This window comes from Microchirus variegatus (genome assembly GCF_963457635.1).
Source record: "Microchirus variegatus genome assembly, chromosome: 17".
Taxonomy (NCBI): domain Eukaryota; kingdom Metazoa; phylum Chordata; class Actinopteri; order Pleuronectiformes; family Soleidae; genus Microchirus; species Microchirus variegatus.
Genome location: NC_139818.1, coordinates 21,129,847 through 21,150,172, shown reverse-complemented (window position 1 = coordinate 21,150,172; position 20,326 = coordinate 21,129,847). Strand labels below are relative to the sequence as shown.

At 42.8% G+C, this 20,326-nt stretch overlaps 2 protein-coding genes across 3 annotated transcripts; both read left to right on the top strand.

Annotated features, from left to right (window-relative positions):
- Nucleotides 1-666: 666 nt before the first annotated feature.
- LOC310939391 (histone H3.3A) lies at nucleotides 667-2,973 on the top strand. 2 transcript variants are annotated; one of them, XM_083904134.1, is made up of 4 exons: nucleotides 667-764; nucleotides 1,575-1,708; nucleotides 2,009-2,162; nucleotides 2,251-2,973. In XM_083904134.1, exons 2-4 carry the CDS (start codon nucleotides 1,581-1,583, stop codon nucleotides 2,377-2,379), a joined length of 411 nt encoding a protein of 136 aa, XP_083760260.1. In that variant the 5' UTR covers nucleotides 667-764; nucleotides 1,575-1,580; the 3' UTR covers nucleotides 2,380-2,973. The 2 variants fall into 2 exon arrangements, with proteins under 2 accessions (XP_083760260.1, XP_083760259.1); XM_083904133.1 differs by having other exon boundaries at nucleotides 697-759.
- Nucleotides 2,974-15,674: 12,701 nt separating this feature from the next.
- Nucleotides 15,675-19,646, top strand: LOC310939084 (butyrophilin subfamily 1 member A1; the record flags this gene model as incomplete). The annotated part of the gene is made up of 9 exons (XM_083903751.1): nucleotides 15,675-15,737; nucleotides 15,876-15,974; nucleotides 16,925-17,032; nucleotides 17,126-17,284; nucleotides 17,901-18,041; nucleotides 18,194-18,245; nucleotides 18,439-18,465; nucleotides 18,972-18,998; nucleotides 19,087-19,646. The coding sequence occupies 9 exons, from the start codon at nucleotides 15,675-15,677 to the stop codon at nucleotides 19,644-19,646; spliced, it is 1,236 nt and encodes a 411-aa protein (XP_083759877.1).
- Between the last annotated feature and the right edge of the window lie 680 nt (nucleotides 19,647-20,326).

The following is a 20,326-nucleotide window of genomic DNA, read 5'->3' as shown; positions in this document are numbered from 1 at the left end:
CAATAAACTTGCTTTTGATTCTGAAAACTAGTATTTATAATATAAATTATTCACTGAAATAATATTTACTGTGAATATTAAAAATTGCAAAAGTGGAGAAGTAGTAGTAATGTGTTGGGAATTCTCTTGATCAGTTGTTAGGTCCATAAACAAAAAGGGTTAAATTGCAGTCATTTGTTATGTGGAGAAAGAAAAGAAAATGGTCATATTTATAAAGCTGTTTTAATTATTAAAAAATTGCACTCAAACCAATAATCAGTGAACAAAATAGTTGGCGGGCATCCCGTGGCCAAGTGAAGAGGACATGGGCTTGTAACTGGAGAGTTGCTGGTTCAAAATCCTGAGAAGGGCCAAAGAATTATCTGGATGTAAGACATCACATACCTTTCATCTTGTGTGACGTCACATTATACATCAAAGGAATATAAAAAACTTATGATTTGATGTCCATTAGTAAGTCACATCATCATCTTTTTTTAAAAGATATTTTATTTCTCTTGGTGTTGTTTTTTTTACTCGTTTCCTTTTCATAAAATATTTATGTGCATATTCATAAAAATAAATCTGACGGCTTTATCTCATTGGCTGAACCGTACGTCCATTCTCTAAAGTCAGCCAATCAGCGACAAGTATTTTTGACGATTACGTCAGACAGAGTACAAATACTCGGCCTGAAACTCCCCCCAACTCAAACCGTTTTCTCTGGGTCAACCGGACGCAAAGTCAAGTCACGCGATTACCACACTTCCAACGGCTCTGGTAAGGTAAATCTCAAATATATTTCCCAGTTGTTTGTGTTTATAGACTCCGGTTTCGTGTCTGTGGGTGTGTATATGTGTGTGGGCTGCGGTGTATTTCTGTTCACGGAGCGCGGTGTTGTTTATAAACGCTGCTAACTTGTGTCGTCTCGCTAAAAATAGAACAATGGACGCTTTTCTCTGACCAGTGTTTGCGTTTTAACCGCCACGCTTCTGTCGCTGAAGCGCAGCCGAACACCGCTAAGCAAACCCGGGGTTGATCCGTTGTCAAAATGTTGGTATAACACACACCCGTAAGCTGGGTGTGATAAGAATGTGTACCCAACGTATTATTTAAGATTCGAAGCAGTGTCGCCTGAGGTGGAAGGAGAAATCGAAAATGGCGAACTGGAGGTAGAGGAAGAGACGCTGAGCTGGTTCAGGCACGGAGTGTGTGTGTGTGTTGACGCTGCCGCCTCCGTGTGCTCTAACCTCGGCGGTTGTTTGTGTTTAACAGGCGAATTTATGTTGTAAATTACATTCCTCTGTTTAATAAATACCCATTCACGCCTGTCCTCATTAATGCCGTTTTATGTGTTTTTCGGCCGTTCTGCGAGACGTTGAAACGCTAGGGAGCGAATGCGACGCCTCCCCGTAGCGACAACATGGGGGGAGGGGAGCTCTAATTACCCCGTATGCTAACTTTAGCATTTGGCTAAACGGTCGTGATTAGCGACCGTGGCGCTCGTCTTTCGAATTATTCAGTACCTAATTTGAATGTGAACTAATTGTGTTTTAAACGTACACGTACTCTCCGTCTTGTTGTTTTTATCTTAGTAAGACATGGCTCGTACCAAGCAGACTGCCCGTAAGTCCACCGGAGGAAAGGCGCCGAGGAAGCAGCTCGCTACCAAGGCAGCCAGAAAGAGCGCTCCCTCCACGGGAGGAGTGAAGAAGCCACATCGTTACAGGTTTGTTGGCTTTGCACTGTTAAAAACGATCGATTACAGATAATGTAATGCAGTTTCAGAGGCCATAGTACATTTATGTCCACAATATCGGATTTAAAACCACAGTTGCTGGTTTTGCAATATGATCCAGATTGGATTACAGTTCAAACAAATCTCAATGAGACCTGTAAATTCAATGAGAATTTACAGTAGCCAGCTGTAGTCTAATCAATAGTGTAATAACAAAATTATGCAATTAGTCTATAATTGCAGCACTACAGTAAAGCGGTACCATCTAATTTTTGTGTTTCTTCCGTTTAGGCCTGGAACTGTGGCTCTCAGGGAGATCCGTCGTTACCAGAAGTCCACCGAGTTGCTCATCCGCAAGCTGCCCTTCCAGCGTCTGGTCAGGGAAATCGCCCAGGATTTCAAAACCGACCTGCGCTTCCAGAGTGCCGCCATTGGAGCTCTTCAGGTAAAAAGGACAAACTATTAAGAGAATGAGTCACACAGTGTTGATTTTCTTCAAACTAATGTTTGTTTTTTTGTTCTTCCCCTTGTAGGAGGCCAGTGAGGCTTACCTGGTGGGTCTTTTTGAGGACACAAACTTGTGCGCCATCCACGCCAAGCGTGTCACCATCATGCCCAAAGACATCCAGCTGGCTCGCAGGATAAGGGGAGAGAGGGCCTAAGTGGCTGGCGGCAGCACCGCCATGACAAATGATCCTATTTATCATACATAACCATTTTGTGGACATTTTTTATTTCTTTGGCTTTTTAAGTTTTCTTTTGGAGTTTTGTATTTTTAGATGAGACAATACATCAACCATTCCACGGGACTGAGTACACGTTGGGTAGCTGGAAATGTTGTGCCGTAGGGTTATCTGTGTATACCATCACGGGTCATTACTTTACACGTAACAGCCATCATTCAACTTCCCCGTGTCCTTTGTGGGGACCTAGCGCCATCTTTCGGGGGTCGGTATCGTTCTAAAGCAAGGATCAATTCTTCACATCTTCCACAGGGGTCCGGGGCGTCTTCTTCGTCCATCTACAATTTCCAACGAAATGCCAGCACGTCGAGCTTTGGCGGGTTTCACTGCAGTGTTGCTGTGTCGACGACCACCGTCGATACTTCGCACCGTGTGACCTTGAGCACGACTTGACCCCTCTGTCTTTTTCTGGACTGCTTTTTATGCGTTTTCCAACATAAAATCTTGGCAGCTACATTTAATACTATTTATGAAAAATGTTGTCACATGTCTTTCTATTAAAGGTCTTTATGAGTAGAAATTTACTGTGTGCTGTATTGATCTTTAAAAGGTAGTTGTACAAACGGCATGAGTATAACGATAATTTATTTACAATAAAATAAGCTTTTTGTCATACAAACCATTCTGTATGTTTGAACCCAGCAGCTGTAAGAAAAGGAAGAGAATTTATTTAAAATTTGGTAACGGTAAAATTACAAATATCACCTCTTAAAGATAATAATCTCACCTATACGACACACAATCTCCTCGCACTCCTTGATGCTGCTGGCTCTGAGCGCCACACAGCAGAATCCTGACTGAGGGGTTTCTGGGGAGTCTCTGTGAACACAGCCAATCAAACGCTTAGATGACACCTGGCTCCAGCCAATGACGGCGCAGCAGTGAGGTGTTGTGTAACGTCTCCACAGAGAGGGGTGTGACACACTGCAGCAGACCTGGATTAATAATAGGGATGTGTGGTGATGGAGGAGGGTAGTGTTTGAAGTGTCTGTGTTTGAGACTTACGCCACACAGAAGGCAAATACGGTGTAGTCTGGTCGACTGTATCTCCCCACGCACGAAATTTCCGGATAGTGATGCTCAAACAGCTCCTTAGGAAACACTGGGTTAGATGAGGAGGATTTTATTGACAAATCTGACCTTGTATGACAAACTTCTACTCACCTGTTTGGTGCTTCTGTCTGTGCATGTCAAATGTGTTTCCTTCATATCTAAAAGCACTTCCTGTGGGACAAAACACATCGGATGTTTTTGTTGCGTTAGCATAAATAATGTTAGCGTGCCCTCCAGCAGAGGGTGTCGTTGCATTACCTTGCTCGGCAAGTTCTGTTGTAACACCTGTGTAATTGCTTGCTGTAGCACCTCCTTTCCTCCATACTAGAACAAATAAAGACAACACAATTTCAATCACACCTCTTACAGTAGGAACTAGCACACGGTTATTTAAGTTAGAATGTAAATATGTGATCATTTACCAATCCAATGCTTGCTTTTCCCAAGAACTGCACAATATGCACAAGCCTGTGGAGGAAAGTTAGCTTTAGAATCTTTAGTGTCAGTAATTACTAAAACACGAAAAAAGGCGAAGACCAACTTGCCTTCCCTCTTTGAGACACTGCGACGTAGACGGCGGCGTCTGGTTTAGGGGGGCGGAGTTAGGCGAAGGGGCAGGATTGAGCTGCAGCGTGGGGTTTTCTGTCTTCAGTGCCCGCAGGAGCTTGACGAGAGGCCGGTACACGGTGCCGTCGTGGGCCCGCCATCGCAGGACTCGCATGGAGAGGGGGCAACCCTTCAGTCGTGACAGGAGCACACCCGCCTGAGTGAGCACAGGAACACGGGGGTGTTTATAGCTCAAAGATCGACAGGTTTCCGTTCCAATTATGCAAACAATTTGTCAAGGGTGTGACTGGATTGAATCACTCAGACAGTACAAACTTTGTTCTGTGCCGACAGGGCTGCAGGGAACTCTCTAACACTTGTTCAAAATGCCAAAAACATGTTTGTGACAACTCTGAATGGATTCTCTGGAGACAGAAATGGGTTGCGAGGCCACCAAAATGAAACCTAGTCAAGTGGACGTTTTTGAAACGCATTTGAAATAATGGCGTTATCGCAAATGGAGTGACTTCAGTTGGATTACAGTGACCTGCAACTACCAATATCTAATCATTTCCTCCTCGAGTCCAAGTGAACATATATACCAAATTCCAAAAGATTCCCTTCATACATTCTTGAGATATCGCGTTCACAAGAATGGGACAGAAGGACGGACAACTGCCACCAACTGGAGAATCCATCATTCCTTCATCCATTCATGGATTACAGTGACCTGGGATTACCAAAATCTAACAATTTCCTCCTTGAGTCCAAGTGAACGTTTATGCCAAATTCCAAAAGATTCCCTACATACATTCTTGAGATATCGCGTTCACAAGAATGGGACAGAAGGACGGACAACTGCCACCAACAGGACAATCCATCCATCCCTTCATCCATTCAATGAGTTATAGTCAGTCCTTGTTCACATTAGACGTATCGACCAGAATGAAAGGTCCAACTAATGTCTCACGTATGTTCTGTTACTGCTAAGATTAGGGAATCTGTGAGTCAAGAGTGACAGCGGCTCATCAACTGACCAAAAGGTTGGCAGTTCAATGACCAGCATCACGTACAAGTCCCAAAAACCAAGACACGGAACGGCAAACGGGCTGAATAAGCCCCAATGGTATGGAATAACCACCCAAAAAACACCAGTTATTTAATAAAAACAAAATACAATGGTGTCACTCAACATAGCATCACACTAATACTGAGAATGTCAAAGAAAATGTCACTTATTTTTAGAAATGTCACAAACCCTAACCCTAACCCTAACCCTAACCCTATTGATGATCAAACTGGCTCTTACATGCAAACCACTGTCAAATTAGATCAAGCCTTATCAGCTCCACACACACACACACCACTCTCTCTCTCTGTCTGTCTCTCAGTGTTCAGACGTTACCTGCCCACACTTTGAATTCCTCAGCGACGTCCCGTTGATCTCATCAATAATGTCGCCGGGGCGCACAAACTTGTCCACGTGGGCCTGACTACCAGGCACCAGTTCCAGGACGAAGACGCGTCCACTCAGATTCCTGAGAGAGACGAGACAGGCGGACTTAAAAATGCATTTAATTCAATGAGCAGACAAACGTGTGTAAACGTCTTTAAAGTGCGGGGGATACGAGCCTCAAAACCATCCCGACTTCCCGACAAGGCACCACCTCGTATATTTCACACACCTATAAAAACAAAGTGGAGGATTCATGACTGCGATTGAGCAAATGAGTTACTATAGTAAATAAATCATCGTTTCTTACCGGTAGGAGACAACTCTCATCCAGGAAACTGCAATTCTACGTAAAAGAGATCAGAGGTTGCGTGTTAGTGTAGAGTCGTCCGATTTGGACGGACGACTTAGCGATGACTCGCTGTTAAATCATGTGACCTCTGACCTCCATGTCCAGTTTAAACTGCATGTGAGAGAGGACGAGCAACAGCGACATGAAAGGCTCTGCGAGACGGAGAGAGAGAGAGAGAGAGAGAGAGAGAGAGGAACAATCAGATCAACGTCCAGTTATTGTACGACAACGTTTAAAAGATGTCAAGGCAGAATTGAATGTGACCAAAAACATGGTTTATTGTTCGAGCTTTGGCCGCTCCGAATATAATCGACTAATATGCGAATCCAAGTGAACATTTGTGACAGATTTGGAATGGATTCACTCAAGCGGATGCAGTCACAAGACAACAAAAGGATGTTTTGTGAGGTCAACAGTTTGTCTTTGAGTCCAGGCGAACATTTGTAAAACATCACAAGGGAATTAAAAAAAAGGATTCCTAAGGTCACAGGACATTTGGGAATTAAAATCTAGGAAGTTCATCAATGAATCCAGGTGAACGTTTCTGCCAATTTTGAAAGGATATCCTGAGGATCTTAATCTGATAACACATTCACAAGAAAGATCACAGTGACCAGTGGTTTTGACCTTTGAGAATCAAAATCTAGGAAGTTCATCAATGAATCCAGGTGAACGTTTCTGCCAAATCTTTAAGAATTCACTCAAGGTGTTCATGCAATATCAGGTCCTTAATTCATTCATTGAGGATGTTCATGCAATATCACATTCACAAGAATAGACTGAGAGTTTTGATCTTCGGGAATCAAAATCTAAGCTGTTCATCAGTGAATCCAGGTGAACGTTTGTGCCGAATTGGAAATAATTCACTCAGGGTGTTCTTAAGATGATGCATTTGCATACAATTAGTTTGTGAAATCACAACAACCTTAATCTATTCTCATGATCGTCCTGAGACCACGTTCACAAGGGAAAAAAAAGATTCCTAAGGTCACAGGACTTTTGGGAATTCAAATCTAAGCTGTTCATCAGTGAATCCAAGTGAACGTTTCTGCCAAATTTGAAAGAATTCACTCAGGGGGTTCTTAAGATTATGCATTTACAAATAAAAGGTTTGCGACGTTGCAAAAAAACTTGACATTTGTCCTTGGGCTATAAAAACAGTTCATTGTTGAGTCCAAGTGAATCTTCCTGAATTCACGTTCACAAGGAACAAAAATGCAAGATTACCAAGGACACAATTTTGAACTTTTAGCATAAAAAACGTAAGCAGTTTGAGCCAAATTTGAAACGATATTGTGAGGATGTTCATGGGATATCACATTCACAAGAATGGACTGAGAGTTTTGACCTTCGGGAATCAAAATCTAAGCAGTTCATCAGTGAATCCAGGTGAACGTTTGTACCAAATTTGAAAGAAGTCATTCTAAGTGACCTTCAGATGATGCATTTACAACAAAAAAAGTTTTGCGAGGTTGCAAGAAACTTGACGTTTGTCCTTGGGCTATAAAAACAGTTCATTGTTGAGTCCTAAGTGAATCTTCCTGAATTCACGTTCACAAGGAACAAAAATGCAAGATTACCAAGGACACACACAAGTTTGACCTTTTGGCAACAAAATTTAAGCAGTTCATAATGGAATCCAAGTAAATGTTTGTACCAAATTTGAAAGAATTAATTCTAGGTGACCTTAAGATGTTGGTTTACAAAAAATAAGTTTGTGAAATCACAACAACCTTGATCCATTTGAGCTTTTTTCATGATCGTCCTGAGATCACGTTCACAAGAAACAAGGTCACAGTGATCACCGGGTCTGACCTTTGGCTAAATTTGAAAATATATCACTAGCTTGAGACGACACTGAAATATCACAAATAAAAACACTTACCTGCAAATTCTTCATTCCTGAGGATCGATGACGTCGGGCTGTACCACTGCAAAGGGAGAGGAACAGTGAGAAGAACCGTTCGTTGACATTCACCTACAACAAGTGCACAACGTCTCTGACCTCCAGGAGTCGCGGCGTGTGCAGCAGGTGGCCGATGAACTGCGGGAGGGTCTTGCGGTTGAGGGCCAGACGCAGCAGGTAACGTCCTCGACCCTGAGCCGAGAGCAGCTTCCTGCAAACCCTGGTCTGCTCCACGGCCAACGACAGAGCCGAGAGTCTTCACAGTGAGACACACGAGAACCATAGTTTTGTAAACTAGCATTAGCTAAAAAAACGTAGACAGGAAGAAGGACAGACTAACAAATAAACCCACAATGCTTTTAAATGAAATGTCCATTGATCTCACCTGGAGCAGGTGTCGTGATGTGGCAGCTGCTCAAAACAGTGCCAGTAATCTCTGTGAACCAGACTGAGAACTGGCTCTAAACACACACACACACACACACACAGATGATGTGTTAATAAAAACTGTAACCACCAAAATACAGAAGCACATATTGTACACTAAAGCAGAAATAACTTGTGTCATACATGAAAACAAGTGAGTTTTCTGCTTCCTACATGTGAATAATTTCAAGTTTCCCTTTTTTACTTTGTTGAAAAACAACATGTTTGGGGCCTTGGTAAACACTGTAAACAAATAACTGTCGATGAGACGATCAGATCACAAATGTGACAAGTGAAAGTATTTGTTTTACATGTCAACACGAAGCAGTAACTGTCATTGTTAATGAGGGTTAGTTAGGCTTAATCAGACTATTGTGCTAATCTGGCAATCGTATTACTACTTGTGACTAAGGTAATCAGAAAATGCTCTGTACATGACACTGTCTTAATCAGACTATTCAACTAATCTGGTTAAAATCAGACTATTGCAGTCAGAGAATGCTATTTACATGACAATGTTTTAATCAGATTGTTGAATTTATCTAGTTAGGATCTGTATATAGCTGTAAGAGAATGTTGTTTATGTGCCACTGTCTTAATCAGACTATTGAGCTAATCTGGTTAGGATCAAAATATTGCTGTCAGAGAATGTTGTTTACATGACTGTTTTAATCAGACTATTGAACTAATCTGGTTATAATCTGAATAATGCTGTCAGAGAATGCGTCTTACATGACTGTTTTAATCAGACTATTGTGCTAATCTGGTTAGAATCTGAATAATGCTGTCAGAGAATGCGTCTTACATGACCCTTTTAATCAGACTATTGAGCTAATCAGGTTAGGATCAGAATTTTGCTGTCAGAGAATGCTGTTTACGTGACACTGTTTCAATCAGACTATTGAGCTAATCTGGTTAATATCAGAATATTGCTTTTAGAAAATGCCATTTACACGACATTGTCTTAATCAGACTATTGAGCTAAACTGGTTAGGATCAGACTATTGTTGTCAGAAAATGCTGTTTACGTGACTGTTTTAATCAGACTATTGTACTTATGTGGTTAGAATGAGACTATTGCTGACAGAGAATGTTGTTTACATGAGACTGTCTTAATCAGACTATTGTACTAATCTGGTTAATATCAGAATATTGCTGTCAGAGAATGCTGTTTATATGACATGGTCTTAATCAGACTATCGTGCTAATCTGGTTAGAATGAGACTATTGTCAGAGGATGCTGTTTACATGAGACTGTCTTAATCAGACTATTGTGCTAATCTGGTTAATATCAGAACATTGCAGTGAGAGAATGTTGTTAACTTGACACTGTCTTAACCAGACTGTTGATCTAATCTAGTTAGAATGAGACTATCTCCGTGTATAATCGTATGTTAGATCTTAAATCATATACTGACGTTGGAGTCCTTTCCTGAGCACCAGCTCCAGGAGCTCACAGCAGGAGGAGAGGTGAGGGCTGGCGTCTGTGATCGTGGAGTCTTCATCTGACTGAAGGTTCAGCACACACACTGGAGGAAGAAACAACAACAACAACAACAACAACAATAATCATACATAATATATAAATAAAACACGTGTTTTCCTCGTTTAATCGTTGTCTTTTGACAGAGGAGAAGAGGACGCACGAGACGTCAAATAATCCGCTGCTGTCTGTAATGTCTGTAATGTCAGATTATGTGGTTATGTCAGGGTGTGCGCGCGCTGCAAAAATAAAGACGCACACACACAAAAAAATGAAACAAATAAACGAGAAGCAGGAAATAACGAACGACAATGACGCGTGCACGTGATCGTTACCTTTCAATGAACCGAGGAGAGGATCTTTGGGTGCCATGTTCACGCGCCAGCTGTGATCTGCCGTCTACACACACACACACACACACACACACACACACACACACTCTCCTGTCATTTACACACACACACACACACACACACGGAAGTCAGCCAACATGCCGAGACACACACACTCACACACACACACACACACACACTCACACACTCATCAGGTGGACACACACAGTGTGATTAACGACTCTCTCACAGACAAACGTCTCATATAAAGCGATCACATCAGGAAACAAAGAGATTTTAAATATAAAAACACACAAAACACAGGTGTTTGTTTGTGTTTGAGCTGCAGTGACGTCACCTGCTCTCCTCCTCCTCCTCATGAACACATGATGCGTTCACTTAACACCATGAAACTGTGGGATTAACACACAGTGAGAGTTTCTGATACACGTGTTTTGTTTTTTTAGATTAGGGATGACGTCATTCTTGTATTTGCACCTTAAAGGGATACTTGAGTAAACTAACATTTAAAGGTGCATTATGTAATAAATCATAAAATCCTCCTAATATGTCACAGAGACTCAGGAATAATGTTCATATAACAAACTGAACTCACCAACAACAACAGTACAGACAAAATATTTGCATTAAAAAAAATATTTTGCAGACTGCAAATCATGTTTATGTTTTGAAATCATGTTTTGGCATGTGGCGCCACCTACTGCCGTCTACCAATCATTGCAGTCAGTAGAGTCTCAGCTGCCGAGCAACCACGGGTTGCCAGTTACGTCAGAAAGCGAAAACCTAAAAGACCTCGGTATTTTTAAATTTGAATGTAGTAACCGTTTTTGACCACATTCTTACATATGGCACCTTTAACAGTTTTATAATTGAATTCAACTTGTACATAGATACTTTAACCCACATGGCAAACAAAAAAATAACTATTTTCCGTTGCCCCTAGTTAAGACATTATGCCTATTTTTTATTAACTTATGTATTTATTTATTTTTGTTGTTGTTGTTAGTTTGTTTCTTTAAATTACATTATTTATTTTCATATATTTTATTCAGCATATATGTGATCTGTTTTCTGTCATATATATCTGATATGCACATTGTTTTATATATATATATATATATATATATATATATATATATGTATTTTGGCTGTATGTTTCGAATTTCAAATAAAGTTTGTTCAAAAATAATAATATTAAAAAAGGGACTCTTGAGTAAAAGTGGCCCTAAAAAAAAAATACTATTACTTAAGTAAAAGTCTTAAAATATTTGACATTTACTCTATTTAAGTATAAAAATTAAAATGTTCTGCTCAAGTAAAAATAAGTAAAAGTATTAAATTCTATGTGTCCTTGAACAAGACAGTGTACATACTACATACATATAGTAAGATATGAGCATTTATATATATATATATATATATATATATATATTCGATTTCTTCCAAATACATTTTTAATATATATATAAGACGGTAATTATACTATATTAAATCAATACATTTATATTTTGTGACACAACAAACCCAACCTTCTTCCTTCAGTCAGCTCGTGGTTGTGGCTGAGTGTCGCCCTCTCGCGGCGCCTGTGCGCCACTGCAGCGCAGTGATAAGAGCGCGCGCGCTGCCTCCTCGTGCCGCAGTCGTGCTGTGATGAAGCGGTGTGTCAGTGATCCACGAGCCCACACACACACACACACACACACAGTTAATGGAAACATCAGAGAGGAGCTGAGGAGGAAAACAAGGACAATTCTCACACAATAAGGTCAGTTATTATTATTATTCTTATTATTATTATTATTATTTGGTCTATTCTTCATTGATTTATTTGTAAATATGCAGCTGTTGTTGTTGTGGTGCAGCCTGCGGAGGAAGTAAAGCAAACACTTCAGCTGATCGTGATTATGTTGTGCTTTATTTATACAATAAAAACAAACATAGAATCATTTTATTTTCATTTCAAATGATCAATCTCTGAACCACAGACTTTGGAGAATGCACTGTAAAAAAAAAAAAACTGTGTGGATAAAACTCTGTGACGTTGTTTCACAGATTATACAGATTATATATATATATATATATTTACAAATAATAATAATAATAATAATGATCATTTTCATTGATTATGTGAGTTTAAGTGCATTCGTTTTGTTGCAGACAGAGTTGTGTTGATATATTTATAAATAGAAACACACTCTTACCTGGGTTTGTACACAAATGGCACCAGTGGTAATCCAGGATATACTCTGTAATCTGCCTGCACACACACACACACATAGGCTTACACAGCTATTCTTCTCAGGACACCGTGTTGACTTTAACTTAACTATAACCAGTTAACCCCGAACACTAACCTTTAGCTTAACCTAACCACAATCCACATCTTTAACCAGTTCCTCAGAAATGAGGTTCTGCCTCATTAGGACCAGGTTTTGGTCTCCATGAGGACGACTGGTCCTCACACGGTCAGCGTTTATGCCAGAAAAGGTCCTACAGAGGCGACAAATACAAGTCCACTCACACACACTCATACTTAACCTAACCCTAACCCTACTAACACTAACCCTAAAACCAGGTCTTAACCCTGAAATGATCATTTTAAGGGGTGACATAATGTGAGGACCAGCCAAAAATGTCCTCACTTCCTATGTGAAGTGTCGTGGTCCTCACAAAGACACGCATACAAGAACACCAACAACAACATGTAACCCCTCAGTGCCTCTGCAGAGGAACAGCAGACGCACAATCACCTGATTTTAATGACACATTAAAACATTAAAAGTGTGTTTTAATGACACATTGAAACAGGTGAGATGCTCAGTATCAGATGTTAAGTGTAAGTGTTTCTACTTAACCAGCTAACAGGCTCAGGATGTGCGTGTCCGCAGCACGTGTCTGTGCACGGACGCTAACATGGACCCTTAAGGACTTAGTGGAAGAGCACATGGTGTTTGTGACTTTGCAAGTTATTATTATTATTATTATTATTATTATTATTATAATGTAGAAAGAGAAGAACAGTGGTGGATCTACAGGGGTCCAAAAGCAGTTTAATTACTAGAGTGGAATTCTTTGCTAAGTTTTAGCAAAACAATCAAAAGTTAATGTAGCGTCAAAAAGCTGCTAACGCCAACGCTGGCATTTAAAAAGCTACAGCTTTTATGGTCGAGCAGTTTTAACATTTAACAGAATATTCTCTACCCATATCTGCAACATCATTTACTCGTACGGCTGATAATTAATCAAATTTGTATCAAAATCTGCTATACGGCCTATTGCAATTTTCAATATTTCCTTATAAAATTAGCATTTTAGATTAAATATTGTCCTGACCTATACATATATATCTTTGTTTCTCACATCATATTTGCACAAACATCACACTGTTATCCTTTTAAATATGTGAATCATATCACAACTGCAAAATTCAGTCAAAATAATGAAATATTAAGTCAAAATTGTTTAGTACAGTTATTCATATCTGCAATTCAGTTTTTACTGGTCAGGATGACGTCACTTTTTACCATTCATGTGTGTGGGGTTTGTCATTATAGACGTCTACAACGTCAGTAAGTTCAAGATATCTTTAATTCGCCCTCAATTGAAGACATCTACATTGTTCTTTTTTTGGAGATATCTTGAATTAAGTTGTAGATATAACCCCACACACATGAATGGTAAACGGTCACAGATATCTGTTATGGTAATTCCAGACTTGGTGATTAAATGTTAAAGAAGGCTCACCATGACGACCAGAGCTACGAGGATCCTGACACATCACTTAGCTTCTTCAGGTCTCTGCATGGTCTTAACTGAATTCACTCCTTCATACGCTGTCTTAACCCTTTAAGGTACGACTCTACTATTTGGTCGACCACACTTTAAGTCACTATATCTCATTGAAAAATGCATCAAATTGAACTCACTAACACTAAATTAATGTGACTTGTTCTGAATGTTGTACTTTATGAATTATGCAAACCAGGTTTATTATGAACATACTTCTCAACCGTTTGGTAGAGGCCTGTAGGGTTTAATTAAAAAAAAAAAAATATATATATATATATATATATATATATATATATATATATATATATATATATATATATATATATATATATATATGTTAATTGTTGCTTTTTTCTTGGTCCGTACCTTAAAGGTTTAAGGTTTGACAGCCAGAAAAAAAAAAAAAAACTGTTTTTTTTATCCACAATTCCGTCGGGCAGAGTCTACACTAGTTGGGGACGGTTAGCATGGCTAACAGACCCGACCTCAGTCGCAGTCAGTCAAACATCGCAAATCGCAATTAGCGACCCGACTGCTAACACAACATGCAACGAAAACGAGTAGGTGTGGGACACAGGAAACGGCGTCACAAGACGACAGGAAGTAGCGGGAATATCAAAACAACAATGGCGACGCTTGTGGGTCAAAATATCGCTGTGGTGATATATCGTCATCCAATGCGACAATCTATACGCTAGGGTTTTAATGAGCAAATTAAGGCACGCTAAAGTAAACAGTCCCTGCTAGTTTCACTCACCGGGCGTCGCTAATTCATGTCTCGTCACGGTGGCGCTACTCAGAGTTTACAGTGGGATAATGGTGAAGAAAGCTACGTTAAAAGATGCTAGGTTCACGTTCAATACACAGACTTTATGCACTTTGTTCTCTATGTCGTGAATAAACAGTGAAATTTTAACTTTTCACGTTAACCTTTTGTTTTCTTCAGTTAGCCAGATATCGCGATGTATCGCTATAGGATTGTCTCGCAATACATTGATTACGATAGAATCGTTGTATTGTGATATTATCGGTATCGTATCGTGCAACTAGCAAGAGTTTGATCCCGTCCGGTTTAGCGCGTGTTCTCCAAGTCTGTTCCCCAGCTTTCGGTCAAAAAACGGCCGCCTGCTCCTCCAGAGTCGTTGGCCTGAATCCACCACCGCATACACACTTAATTTGTCCTCACAGACCCGTCTCTCTCTCTCTCTCTCTCGCTTTACTCAATAATTTATTCACTTTAAATCCCGGAGTCAATACCAGCATCTCTTTGGCTTAGGCTGCTACAGCCAAAGCGCATGAAATGTCAGAGTGGCGTTCGCTGCTGAATCAACAGCAAACTGGTCCAATGTTTCCACACACACACACACACACACACACACACACACACACACACACACACACTCCGCAGTGTGTTTTTAAATCTGCTCTGAGCAGTCGTCCCAGTCTCATCAGGGGAGTACATTTTCCGATTTCAAGGCTGCGATGAAGACGCACCTTCTCGGAAAATCCTGTTACTCTGCAAAATTTTTCCCTGCGTTGGTCGGTGTTTGTGTGCACTTGTGATACCTCAGAGACTCCTGATCATGATGATGATGATGATGGTGATGATGATGAGCTCCTCTGTGGGCTCCAGCTGATTAAAGCTCTGCAGTGCTTCTCTTTCTCTTTCTCTGCACACGTACATATATTTTTGTCCATCGCTCATAAAACACCGATTTCTGCCCCCTCATCGATTCGCGTGTGTGGGACGACAGGCGCACACTCAGCTGCAGTTCTGACAGAGCGAGTGCCAGCGCGCTAAAGCTTTTTATTACCCAACCACAGGGCACCGGCCTCGCTTCCCAGCTGCCAGCATGATGAAGGACTGCCTGCAGTTCCTTATTGAGCCGGCCAAGAAGCTCAAGATCCGACTCAAGGTGCGGGGGAACACGTCTCTTTATCTGCTGCAATGGGAGTGTGTGTGTGTGTGTGGGGGGGGGGTACACTTGTACAAAAATGCACTTTAAGCTCGTGGTTGGTTGTTTTTTTTTTATCTTCGCTTGCTTTTCTTTCAGGAGTCCCGTAGGAGAGTCAGGCTCGAGAAGAAGGAGCCGCTGCTGGAGAGTCAGTTATTCATTATGGAGTTGGCTCGAGAACTCAACAAAATTTGCCAGGTATGCACCAATGCTCCCTTGTGTCCCTCTCTTTGTGTTCTTACCTTCACAACCCAAACGTTAAAGGCATGAAACTCACTGCCTGCCACCCGTGCGTCGAGGTAGATATTTCTTGGTAGCTTCCCAGCCGCTGATTGGCTGGGAAGCTACCAAGAAATATCTACCAAGATTGTACCACGAAATGGAGGCTCCAGCCAATCAGCAGCTGGAAAGCTACCAAGAATCTTCCAAGAATTGGCCAGGGTTGGCACCAATCTCAGCTCACAGGTGGGATACAGCCACCATCCATCCATCCATTATCCATCCATTATCTACCGCTTTATCCTCCACCAGAGGGTCACGGGGGGTCCTGGGCCCATCTCAGCAGACATTGAGCGATAGGCGGGGTACACCCTGGACAGTTCGCCAGTCCATCACAGGGCCACATATAGAGACAAACAACCATTCACACTCTCACACCTACGGTCAATTTAGAGTGACCAATTCACCTAATCCCCATATCGCATGTTTTTTGGACTGTGGGAGGAAGCCGGAGAACCTGGAGAAAACCCACGTGCACACGGGGAGAACATGCAAACTCCTTGCAGAAAGGCCCTTGTTCCGAAGTTGTTCCAAACGGGGCTCAAACCCAGGAACCCGGGTCTTCTTGCTGCAAAGGCAAGAGTGCTAACCACTACACCAACCCTGGACCCTAATTCCCATATTCGTGAACCTGGGTCAAAGGCAAGAGTGCGAACCACTACGCCAACCGTGTGGCCCTACAATCTCCAAGATAATTGCAATTTGCGATATTACTGGAATAGTTGTAAGACGTTTAAGTCTTGCAATGTCTCTACCTTTGAGTTGCATCACGCACGACTCACGATCACGAAAATTTACCATGATCGACATACTTTATCGCAATACAACTTGTCTCATCCCCTACTCCCTCGTCTCTGTCTTTATCGTAGCGGTCAATTGTCCTCAGTCACATCTGGACCAGTGAGGACATCTGGTCGGCAAGTCTGTGTCGGGAGTTTATCATGGAATGGGCGGCTGTTCTGGAGAAGAGAGTGCAGGTACGAGTCAAGGACCAAGCACCTTTCTGCATGTGTTTGTGTTTTCTCAATGCCGTCAGCTCAAACTCAAACGTCTGTTTTCTCTTGAACTAGCCGAGGATCGTCACGTCCGTGTACCAGTACGAGAAGCCGGAGAAGAAGGACTGGAAGGGTCACTTCCTCTGCATGCTGGACGCGGGCGGCGAGTGCGACATGGGACCCTACAAAAGGGTCATCATGGACTGGATATGGGAGATTAAAAGCAGGCCTCAGGTGATTATAACGTTAGCGAATGATGATGATGACGAGGAAGACGCGTGCCAAGCTTTTTGTCCCCGGGTATCACTGGGCGACCGGCTGGTGATTAGCGTCTGACCCAGTTCCCTCCTTGCATCTGATAAAGATGATTAGGATAAACCCCTGCCCTTGACACTCACCCTGTCATACTTGGAATATCCTGAACACACTGGTGTTCTGTCAATATGAGGCAGGACCTGCTGAAGCTAAGAACAGAACCATAACAAAACCATATGTCCTGTTATTTGTTGAAGATAATGTTAAGCCTGCCCAACACGCGAGGATTGGCCAGTTTTTGGTCCCGATCTGGAAGTGGGTGCCTTCCAATTTGAGGCTGATTTGATTGGATGTTTGCTCTTGGCGGTTGGGGTATTTTTTAGCTACGTTCATACGAACCTTTGCCTCGTCGTTGAGTTGAGTTGAGTTGTTTCATCCAAGATGAGAGGTTCTGGAGAACTTGAAGAAGCCTCTTGGATCTTCAACTCAACTCGGGCAAGTCCAGTCGCCCCACGGCCAACTCCTGAACATCGACTGGGCTTGTTAAGAGGGTGATGGTGGTTTTGTGAGGTCTTTACCGTCTTCTTCTCCCCAGCCCACTGTGTGGCCAGGTGAGCCCGTTCTCATGATGCTGGACGACCTGGAGTTCCAGTGGAAGAGAGGCCGTCTACCCAACCTTCTGCCCGCCATGGAGCTGGTCCTACTGGCCGTGCTGAACGCCGACAGCCCCGCAAAGGTCTGGACGTCGTTCCCCTGATTAGATTGGATGAAACGCTTTGGCTCAGCTCGAGGCTGTGAACTAATAACAGGATTAGATTGAATTAAAAAAACGATTCAAAGCTTTGATGATTTATGTTATTGTTCTGCTGCTTTGTCGTGTGTGTGTAGGTGGATGTGACTAAGCAGTGGCTCGTGTGGAAGCAGAAGAACCGGAGCACCGGTGAGTGGATGTGATCTGATCATTAAGTGTTGAAGACAGAGCAATAAAGTGACGATACAATAGCTGCTAATCAGTGTCAATGACACTTGATGAGCCGCTTCTATTAAAACTAATCAGTATTGATTAAGTGGAAGGGAAAGCAGGTTTTGATTGGATCTTTTGAAGGACTCTAACAAGTTTCTTCTTCTTCCAGACGCAGCTCGCTACATCCCCCACAGCGGTGAGTAAACATCCTGTATATCAACATATGGTATCAGGTCACATCTGGTTATACGTTATTGAACATTCAGACGTTTCGCTGGACTTTTTTAATGACCACTGAAGTTCACTCCGAGTATCAGAAATGCAAACAAAGGGTGATTTAAGCGACTTGGAACATGTCGTGGTTGTTGGTGCCAGACATGCTGGTATTCAGTATTTCAGAAAGTGCTGCTAAAACGGGATTTTCATGCGTAACCGTCTCTAGAGTTTACAGAAAATGTGCAGAAAAAGAGAGAAAACGCAGTTTTCTGGGTGTAAACGCCAGACATATGATAGACGGCAGTAACTCTAGTTATAAATAAAATATGCAGAAGACCATCTGATGGTGTGTTGTGCCTAATAAAGAGGCAGGTGAGTGCAATTTGGGCCATAAAAATTAATTATTAATCAGCTAAATGATGCAAACAAATCAGTGTATTGTTGTACTGCAGTTCTAAAAGATCCTTCTCTTATTTTTCTTTAAAGTGTGGAACTGGATTTGCGATGCAGCAGGTACGAGAACTCCACTCTGAATCATCGAAATCACCTCTTCTCTCGTCTTTCACGCGTTAATTACGTCCAATTTTTTTTTGCTCCACAGAGGAAGTCGCCGTGGACTCGGACTCCGCAAATCCAGGCCTGCTCGTCTCCGGCGATGAAAAGCGCATGCGGTGCGGCCTGGAGCGCCGCGACGCACCGCCGTGCCAGCGGCGCTTCGACGGCTGGTGGTGCGCCGTGGGCCAGGAGGGCTACGCCTCCGGACGTCACTACTGGGAGGTGGAGGTGGGCGAGCGGGACTGGCGTCTCGGAGTGGCCAAGGCGTCCGCCGCGAGGCAGGGCTTCCGCTCGCTCAACACAGACACGGGCTACCTGACCCTGCGTCTGGAGAGAGGCGCCGAGCTGAAGGCTCTGACGGTGCCGGCCACCCCGCTGCCGCCGAGCTCGGCGCCCAGGAAGGTCGGGGTGTACCTGGACTTTGAGCAGGGCCAGCTGTCCTTCTACGACGTGGAGAAGCGCTCCCACCTGTACACCTTCAACGAGAAGTTCACAGAGGAACTGTACCCGCTGTTCGGGACGGTGGAGGTGGTCAAAGACCTGGCGATCAGGCCCGCAGACGTCCGACAGGCGTGCCTCTGCCCCGGGCCCTGCCTCTGGAACTGACCTGGGCTCCCCGCCGCCGCCGCCGCCACCGCCGCCACAACCCTCAGCAGCTAACGGTGAACCTCGTGTACAGTAAGGCTGTCACTTTCTCCCAAACAAAAAAAGTTTTAAACCGATTCCTTCGAAGCTATTCGAACACTCGACGCGCTGCCAGTTTGCGACGCCTCCGCATGCCGCCGTCGCACTCGGGTGGAGCTAACAGCTAAGCTAGCAGGCGACTCAGCAGATGCGTTAGAAGCCCGAAACCCTTCCACACACGCCCGCTTTTCAGACGCTTTGATGTTGCGATCGAGGACAGCTTAGCTCGTTTTTGTGTCCTCCGTTTACGCTGGTCAAGGCCGAGCTACGCTCAGAGCGCCCTCTTGCGGTTACTTGAGAATACCTGCTGTGCTTCTAGGCCGTATATTTTGAACTCGAGCGGGTTTTTAAGGTTCCAGTTTGGAACAGATGTCACACATTTTGGAGGGGAAAGTGACAGGCCTCGCATGCTGTTGTTGACCAGGAGTCTTTCTGTGTCGGCTGCCTCGTGAGATCAGGAACAAGAACCATGATTCTGCGTAAACACTTTCTGGTCCTCAAACTCCACGGAGACACAGAAATTGACTATTTGTATTTTTACTCCAGAAATATTTGAAAGAGGCCCAGAAATCGTAAAGAATGTTTCAGGATTAAGTGGGTTT

What these genes read in the sequence shown, in the direction of transcription:
- LOC310939391 (XM_083904134.1), top strand. Translation starts at nt 1,581, where the DNA reads ATGGCTCGTACCAAGCAGACTGCCCGTAAGTCCACCGGAGGAAAGGCG. An exon ending in AAGAAGCCACATCGTTACAG is followed by an intron (nt 1,709 to 2,008) that starts GTTTGTTGGCTT and finishes TCTTCCGTTTAG; the next exon opens with GCCTGGAACTGTGGCTCTCA. An exon ending in CCGCCATTGGAGCTCTTCAG is followed by an intron (nt 2,163 to 2,250) that starts GTAAAAAGGACA and finishes TTCCCCTTGTAG; the next exon opens with GAGGCCAGTGAGGCTTACCT.